Below are 9,687 nucleotides of genomic sequence, written 5' to 3' on the forward strand. Positions count from 1 at the left end.
GCCTAGGAGCAGAAATGCTCTATGCTCAGAGGGATAATCAAAGGATCTATCCACGCCGAAGAACCTTCACTCACTCACTTACTTTGTCGGAGAAAGGGATGAAAAAGGGTGCAAGAAAGGTCATAATCATGCATGGAGGGTCTCCAGCCCAAAAACCCATGAGAAATGGGGGAGGGGGACCCGCCTATTTATAGGGAAGGGGGACCCTCTCCTTTGGCTGGATAAGCCTTCCACATCGCCGTGGAGATGTCCATGGCGCCGTGGGAAACTTTTTCACGGCATCGTGGGTGACATCAGCAGGCTGATGTCACACCCCTTCATGGCACTGTGGAAAAAGTACATAGGTGCCATGGTGGGCCCCCATGGTGCCGTGGAAAAAGTCCATGGTGCCGTGGAAGCGTAGTACCACTTTTTCCTTATTTTTGGGCCTAAAATGAGACATTTTGGGTTCAGAACGGTTCTTGGGCTTATAGGTCAGGTATTTTGGGTCCAGAAAGAGGAAAGTGCATCGTCCATCGTCCATGTCCCGTTGTCATTATCGCCAAATAGGGGGTGACAAAAATCAGTGTCTACAGTTTACCCCTCTTTGGCCGAGGGCTGTGCCAACAGCCGAAGGATAAAGATAAAAGACCAACTAATTTTGTCACCAAGAGCATCTACTGCTGACGCTTTGCTCAAAGGCGACAAAGTTGCTAAAAATAGATGGTTAATCACGATGAAATCTTTTGATAAACCTCAAAAGAAAAACTCGAAAAAACCAAATCTTTATTATGTGAGCATCGCTCAATTAAATTTTGAGGGTGATAAGGCACCATTTGACCGTAAATCAAATCCTGAGGGTGATAAGTCACCCTTCGACCGAAATTAAGCTTTGAGGGTGATAAGGCACCGCTCGATCGCAGATCAAGTTTGAGGGTGATAAGGCACCGCTTGACCAAGGATCAGGTTTGAGGGTGATAAGGCACCGCTCGACCGAAGATCAGGTTTGAGGGTGATAAGGCACCACTCAACCAAAGATCTGGTTTGAGGGTGATAAGGCACCCCTTGACCAAAAATTAGGTTTGAGGGTGATAAGGCACCGCTCGATTGGAGATCAAATTTTGAGGGTGATGAGGCACCGCTCGACCGAAGATCAGGTTTGAGGGTGATAAGGCACCACTCGATCGAGAATTAAGTTTGAGGGTGATAAGGCACCTCTCGATCGAAGATCAAATTTTGAGGGTGATGAGGCACCGCTCGACCGAAGATCGAGTTTTGAGGGTGATGAGGCACCACTCAACCAGAGATCAAATTTTGAGGGTGATGAGGCAACGCTCGATCGAAGATCAAGTTTGAGGGTGATAAGGCACCACTTGACCGAGAATTAAGTTTGAGGGTGATGATAAGGTACCGCTCAACCGGAGATCAAATTTTGAGGGTGATGAGGCACCGCTCTACAGAAGATCAAGTTTTGAGGGTGATGAGGCACCACTTGACCAGAGTTCAAGTTTTGAGGGTGATGAGGCACCACTCAACCGGAGATCAAATTTTGAGGGTGATGAGGCACCGCTCAATCGAAGATCAAGTTTGAGGATGATGAGGCCCCGCTCGACCGACGATCAAGTTTTGAAGACCTTATTGGCGATCAAGTTTTGAGGGTGATAAGGCACCGCTCAACCGAAGATCAGGTTTGAGGGTGACAAGGCACTGCTCGATCGGAAATCAAGTTTTGACGGTTTCATTGGGGATAAAGTTTTGAGGGTGACAAGGCACCACTCAATTGGGAATCAGGTTTTGAGGGTGATAAGGCACCACTCAACCGGAGATCAAGTTTTGATAACTTTACTGGGGATCATATTAGACGTACTTTCCATGGTGGGATCAAAATAAATGCACTTTCCTGGGGATGTGGATAAATGATTGTCCCACAGGTGGGTACAAGTATAAGGGAAAGTCAGATAACGAATCAATCCTGTAAAGAAGACCACTGGGGATGTGGAATTGTACATGACCCTGGAAAGATCAATTGTGCAATAATCAGATAATTCATTCGCAAGTGAGTATAGAAATGATCGCATGAGTTGGTTAAATTGTACAAAGATTTGATAGAACTGAAAGATCAGAAACCAAACCCTCTCTATCATGATCAAATAAGAATTTGAATGGTACATGCAGATACAATCCTATGAAACCATGATGCTAATGAAAAAGCAATCCAAAATGTACACCATTAGAGGTCAAATGGTCCATTCGTGCTAGCAGGTACAATTTATTATTATTATTCATTTATTTATTTATTTTTTTTTTGAGGTCCACGGCGTAGTGTGGGAGTCCGCACGACACCGTGTATGGGCGGCACCGTGCTGGCACGGCCCTATGTGCACGGCACCATGCCAGATTCCACGGCTCCGTGGGGAATCTCCCACGGTGCCGTGGGCCGCTAGCCTAAGGAGCCGTGGAGATCTCCACGGCGTCGTGGACGCGGTGGGTTTTTCTATAAATAGAGGGTTCTCCCCTCATTTCTTCACTCTCCTTTTTTGCTGCGAAGCTCTGTCATTTTTGTTTTTGACTCCCTTTTTTGTCCTCATTCACACTACGTCTTTCCACCGACGTGCACTCCAGCCCTCGAAGGGCCCACTTCTTGGCACCACTGACAAGGATGCTCGTGCAGCTTGGTACCCCTCAGGGGTCACACTGGTTGACACTACTCGCCACGGTTGCTGCTCCATCTGGGGTCAAGTCAGTCTCCCTACCTTAGCTCAAGTTTATTGATTTATTGTTTTGTTGCGTAAACACCTTTAGGCATGACTTAGGGTCGGCCAATTGAGGTGAGACCATTAAGTATTTCCCTAAGCGTTTCTTGACCGCACAAATTGATGTAATGCCTCTAGATACCACCTTAGGCACCCAGTGACACATAAATCAAATCGAGGCCATTAGACACAACTCTAAGTGTCTTTTGGCAAACAAATTGAGGCAATGCCCCTAGATACCATCTGAGGCACCCAGTGGCATATAAATCAAGGTGAGGCCATCAGACACTATCCTAACTGTCTTTTGGCACATAAATCGAGGCAATACCCTTAGATACCACCTTGGGCACCTAGTGGCACGTAAACTAAGGTGAGGCCATTAGATACTACCCTAAGTGTCTTTTGACACACAAAGCAAGGTAATGCCCCGAGATATCATCTCAGGCATCTAGTGACACGTAAATCAAGGCAAGGCCATCAGACACTACCCTAAGTATCTTTTGGCACACAAATCGAGGCAATGCCCCTAGATGCCACCTTGGGCACCCAGTGGCATGCAAATCAAGGCGAGGCCATTAGACACTACCCCAAGTGTCTTTTAGCATGCAAATCGAGGCAATACCCCTAGATACTACTTTAGGCACCCAGTGGCACGCAAAATTTTGTTTCTTTTTTCGTTCTTATTTTCATAATCCAGCTTATTGATTATTGCCTAATGTATCTTGACTAACTATTTATCTTTATTCTTCCTTGCAGGGCCAGTCCTTTCCTTTGCTCAAGAAGTACTGTGGGCTGGAGGCTGTTTCAGAGTGGTACAGAGCACTCTGCTAGGCGGTGTAGTCAAGAGTGAGCCGAGCCAGGCTAGGGCATATCGCCACGTCCTTAGCCCTAGAGCTAGATAGCCCGACAGTGAGGGCTTTGATAGACAGGTGGTGGCCGAGCACCCACACCTTTCACCTTCCTTTTGGTGAGGCGTTGGTCACCCCTCTAGATTTCTATATGATCATCGGGCTATCCTTTGGAGGGGAACCCATGACTCTGACCCCGGAGGAGAGGGTCATAGCTTCGATGAAGCCAGCAGAGCGCCTCGAGTACTACAGGTAGCAGTTGGGGATCATGGTTACTGAGAGGGAGATCCCTGCGGTGGCCCTGAGGAGCTCTTGGGACGAGAGAGCTGTGACAGACCAGTCACCCTCTGAGCTTTAGGACCAGCAGGCTAGATGCTTCCTCCTCTATCTACTGGCAGAGGTCATATTTAGCGATATGACGGGGACAGTGACTGCTGACACTGCATACGTCCGCTTCTTTCAGGACTTCAATCTAGCCACGAGCTATGATTGGGGTGGTTCGGCGTACACCCACTTTCTCTATATGATGGATTTCTTGGTCATGGCGTCGCCAAACCTCATCGGATGCTACTATGTCCTATGGGTAAGCTTTCTCACCTTTGCTTCTTTTTTTTTTCTTGTTTTATTTTATTTTGTTATCTGAACTTATCTTACTAACTCTCATATATTTATTATAGACATGGAGCTATGAGGTTCTATGATTTTGGGTCCCGACTTTCAGAGCTGGGGATGATCTTGGGACCACATTCCCTAGGTCTACGCGGTGGCATAAGTCCCACCTGCTCAGGAGTGGCCACCATAAGGACCTTGAGTCCATTCGCGGCCTCCTGAACAAGCTACGGCCTGATGAGGAATATCTAAACTGATTGTTCATTCCCTCCCTCTCTTCTCTTTTTTTTGTTTTTTTTTTTTTTTAAATGCGTTGACCTAACTTTATTTGACAGGCTTCTCTCCACCCTTATTTGGGGGAGATCATCTTAGAGCTGGACCTATTTGCGAGGGCCTCGGCTCTCTCCTCCTATCGGATCCTCTTTGAGGGTCCATGGGGGTTCTCATTTTACATGGGAGAGCGAGTGTCCCTGCAGTGGTCCGAAGCGCGACTGGCCCCCTGCCCTCCCCATGCTCAAGTACATGAGCCAGCCTTGATGGACCAGGAGGAGATCTAGCATTGGTGGGCGGGTGAGGGGTTGGTGTTAGTTGACACAGACTACACCACCTTCCTCCAGCAGGAGACGGTCTGCATCCCCCTTACTTGGGAGGGGCCTCGGGTAAGATTTCCCTTATCTTTCTCTCATTTAATTATTTTTCCCCTCGGACTGCTATACTAATTCTCGCCTTTCCATGCTCCTTCTTTTGATAGTTCCCAGACCGCCCTGTATGTCTTGGGGTCTATGGTGGCGGCAGTTCATCCCGTGCTTCTCACGCGGTGGAGGCTAAGTCGGGAGCTGAGCCTCATGGCGCAGTCCCAGCTTTATGGATCGCGGGTCCCGATGATTACATCTTCGGGTATCGCCCGTGGTTCGTCCGCCATCACGAGCCTGGGAGAGTTGAGGCCATCCTACAGCCTCCCTGTTCTGAGGACGCGGATCTAGGCCTCCCTCTTCCTTATGACGGGATAAGCAAATTTGACATTTTTGGGTGTTTTATTTGTTGTTTCATTCCAATGCCTATTAATATTATTGACATCATCTGTGCCTAGGTGGACGCACACCGCTATGTTGACATGAGGCGTATGATGGCGAGTCTAGATGAGGTCATCATATCTCGCGCGGAGACGACACATCAGCTGGTAATCTTCTGGCCCTCCACCTGATTTTTTTTTAATGTATTTTATGAACATCTCTCGATGTTTTAATTATTTGACTCCTTTTGTAGAGGATCGATCTTGACCACTACCGGAGAGAGACTGAGAGGTTGAGGCTCACGAACGAGAGGCTATAGGCCAATATGGCCCGAGTTAAGGTCGAGAGACACACTCTGAGGATGTCTTAGAGTGGTGAGGGTGGAGGTTTGGACGTCTCCATCGAGGACTATTCTCCAGAGGAGTGATCCTTCTCTTTTTTTTTTTTTTTCTGTTTTTTCTCTACTTTTTTTTTTTTTTTGCTTTTTGATAACATTGTCACAATTATGTATTTTTTTGTTTTGTTTTTGTTTATTCCTTGTACAGGTACTATTGTGATTACTTGTATATACACACATTTTTTTATTTATCATTATATATATTTTTTTGTTATAAATTGTTTGTATAAATTCATTGTATATTTCTCTCTCTATGATTGCCCACATGACTCAATCCCTTTTCTTAGAAGCACAAATTCTATTGATAGGTGGTTCCATTACATGAGAAGGGACAAAAACCGATAAAACAAACAAAACAGGATCATTGGATTGATATCACTCATTTACAACATTTTCTCCATATTTGGGATAACAGAATTACCACTTCTTGAGTCAACATCTCTGGGGTTCTAAAGTTCTCCAACTTAGGCTATTCTTGCTTTTGAGACACCAACTAAGGAATGTGAAAACAAGTGTGAGTCAAACCCATGAATCTCACATGATTGCCTCCAGGTGTTTCTGGCTCTTCCATCTCACCCTTCATCCAAGGGCAGTTCCATTAGATTTCTTGAACATCTCTTCTCTCCAAATACTTCTTCCAATCTTGGATCTTGTGGAATTCTGGCTTTTCTCTTTTCGTTTGATAGTGTATGGGTCGGAGATGAGAGCATGGAATTGGTATTACCAATTCTAGTTTTTCCATCAACCACATTTGGAACACCGCCGGAGGTCCATGAAAGAAGTCCATTCTATGTTTCTGAGACCGACTCATGATATCAAATCCTTTAGAAGTCTCTACCAAAATGGTGGGGACAATGTCGCATCCTTCTTCAACCTGTTTGACTACTTCCACAATCATTGGGGACATGCCTTTTCCCGAAGATGTTAGCAGGTACTTCCCAATCATACAGAATATGTATGCCCATCTTCTGCATCGAATTTGACCTTCTTTTGCAAGCATGTTGTTGTTGAAGATCTTCACAACTTTTAACGCATCCACCTTATCGTAATTGAGAATCTGCTTTACCTCCTTATTCATGGCAAAGAAATCTTCTAGATTTTTGAAAAGTTGTTCTTTCTTCATGATTGGGAGGAACAATTTCCCTCGAGGGGGTGATATCATGCAAGCTCTGAATTCTTCAATGGTTGGAGCCAACCAGACTTTTTCAAAATGAAATGCGTGTAATTGGGGATTCCAGCATTTTGAAGCTTGAAACAATTGATCCTACCCAGAATTGTTAGATGGAGATCATCTAAAAGTGTAGGCTCATCCACATTCATCTGGAGAGTCCACTGGTGCAACTGTTCGGCCAGCCCTTCTTTCTTTGGTCCCCTCATGCTTCCTGCATCAAGGATCGGGTTAGCATTTTATGACACAGAATGAATAAATCCTTTGTTAATAACCAGCTCTAGATGACTCTAATCTTAAACTAAGTCCAGAAAATGGATTAAAGGCTAAATGGTGAGATTTATCCATATGTGCAGGGGATGCCGACTGGCAGAATTGTGGAAGGAAATCAACACAATGCCCTCTCTCTTTTTTGTGTTCTTATTATTTTTCTTTTTTTTTTTTTTTTTTTTTGAGACCGTACCCGAATACATCGAGTTGCCTACGTATCCCTTAGGAGGAATCAGGTCGAATGTAGTTTAAGTTATTTCAAACATCTCAGACGAAATACTTCTTTAACTGGTCCATATTGACCAATCCCTGAAGATCTTCTCCATCAAGGTCAGAGAGTTGGATTGCCTGGCCTGGCAATATGGTCTTGACTTTGTAGGGTGCACTCCAATTGGGTCAAAATTTTCCTCTTGGGTCGTGAATCGGAGCCTGCTGCTCTCTAAGGACCAAAGCTCCTTTTTTAATGCATCGAGTGTAGACACCCTTATTGAATGCCCTAGCTATTCTTTGTTGATATTTCTTGAGATTGTCCATGGCCTTCATCCTTTTCTCATCTAGGAGATTGAGCACTTCGTATCTAGCCCTTACCCATTCTCCTTCTGGCAATTGACTATCGAGTAAGACTCGAAGAGAAGGGACTTGAATTTCTACGGGTAATACAGCTTCCGTCCCATACACCAGAGAATACGGGGTAGCTCCAAAGCTTCTCCACCCAGTCACTATGTGCATCGGCCATCTTCTGCAGTATGACTTTCATATTTTTGTTGGCTGCTTCTACTGCCCCATTAGTCTGTGGACGGTAAGTAGTAGACTTGTGTCTCTTGATGCCAAATCGGTTGCAGAGCTCTTCTACTTTCCCTCGAAAATGCAAGCCTTAATCTGAAATCAATTGCTGAGGTACACCGTATCTACAGATGATGCTCTCCTTTACGAATTTTGCCATCTTGGCAGAAGTCAAGACTACGTAAGATTATGCTTCCACCCATTTCGTGAAGTAGTCGATGGCAACTAGCACGAATTGATGGCCATTTGAAGCTTTTGGGGTTATCTTGCCAACTACATCAATTCCCCAAGTAGAAAACAGCCAAGGGGCATTTAATGAGTGCAACTTTGTTGGAGGAATATGAATGATATTGACAAATATCTGGCATTTATGACATCGTCTTACGAAGATGGCACACTCAGCTTCTATTGTTGCCCAATAATACCCCATTATGAGAATTTTCTTGGCCAACATCCTCGCGTTCATGTGAGGTCCACATATTCCTTGATGGATTTCATGCATGATCATTTGAGTGTGTTCCTCATCTACACATAACAGCTGGATGCCATCATAAGACCTCTTGTACAACAAGTTTCCTTGGAGGATGAACTGAGTAGCATATTTTCGCAAGTGCCTCTTCTCTCTTTCTAAATAATATTCAGGGTACCTCCTTTCTTTGATGTAATCAATCACTGAGTGTACCAATGCCTTCCATCCTCGGTGAGTGCATTGACTGGCTCTTTATATGCTGGGCTAGTCCTTCTTTCTATCAGAAAAGGCCGGATCTTGTCCTGTGTATCACATTCTACCATAGATGCCAGAGTGGCCAAGACATCGGCAAACCGATTATTATCTCTGGGCAGATATTCAAAGGAGACTTTTTTGAAGCATCGGGTCAATTGATCCAAATACACCTGGTAGGGCTTTAGCTTTTCATCCCTAGTCTTCCACTTCCCTTGTGTTTGACAAATCACAACGGAGGAAACTCCAAAAACTTTAATCTTGTCCACCCCTACAGACAAATCCATTTCCAACCCAATAGCATAAGCTTCATACTCTGCTATGTTATTGGTGCAACTGAATTCTAACCGGAATTTCATCGGCAAGTAAAAATCCACTGGGGTTATCAGTAATACCCCAGTGCCAAACCCCTTTTGATTTGCGGCTCCATCGAAATACAGCTGCCACCCTTCATTTGGTTCTGCTTCTATGGAGTGTAAATCTTCATCTAGGAAAGAGTCCTCTGTTGGTGGGGGATCAACTCCTGTAGGGAATGTTGCCAAATGGTCGAAGATTGCTTGCCCTTTCACAGATTTTTGATTGACATAAGCTATGTCGAATTCTAATAATAGCAACAACCACCTGGCCATCCTCTCAGTCACTGCCGGTTTCTCGAAAAGGTATTTGATTGGATCCATTCGCGAGATCAACTTAATTGGATGTGATACTATATAATGCCTTAGACGTTTAGTAACCTAAACCAGGGATGTGCAGGTCTTTTCCATGGGAGTATATCGAGTTTCAACAATTTCTTGCTCACGTAGTAAATTATGTGCTCTTCTCCATTCGCCTTGCCTACTTGGCCATCATTGATTCGATCGCCGTCTCTCCTACTGACAAATATAAGAGCAAAGGTTCACCGAATACTGGGGGGACAAGTACAGGAGGAGAAAGTAGATACTCCTTGATTTTCATAAAGGCATCTTGGCATTTCGCATTCCACTCTTTTGGCGCTTTCTTCCTTAGAAGTTTGAAGATAGGTTCACAAGTGGACGTTAGCCGAGATATGAACCTGCTGATGTATTGAATGCTGCCTAAGAAACCTCGTACCACTTTTTTTGTTCGAGGTGGTGGCATTTCTATGATGGCCTTTATCTTGTCGGGGTC

At 44.8% G+C, this 9,687-nt stretch overlaps 1 protein-coding gene across 1 annotated transcript; it reads right to left on the bottom strand.

Annotated features, from left to right (window-relative positions):
- Nucleotides 1-8,489: 8,489 nt before the first annotated feature.
- LOC122665735 lies at nt 8,490-9,218 on the bottom strand. Its single transcript, XM_043861880.1, has one exon. The coding sequence runs from the start codon at nt 9,216-9,218 to the stop codon at nt 8,490-8,492; it is 729 nt and encodes a 242-aa protein (XP_043717815.1).
- Between the last annotated feature and the right edge of the window lie 469 nt (nt 9,219-9,687).

This window comes from Telopea speciosissima, chromosome 6 (genome assembly GCF_018873765.1).
Source record: "Telopea speciosissima isolate NSW1024214 ecotype Mountain lineage chromosome 6, Tspe_v1, whole genome shotgun sequence".
NCBI lineage: Eukaryota > Viridiplantae > Streptophyta > Magnoliopsida > Proteales > Proteaceae > Telopea > Telopea speciosissima.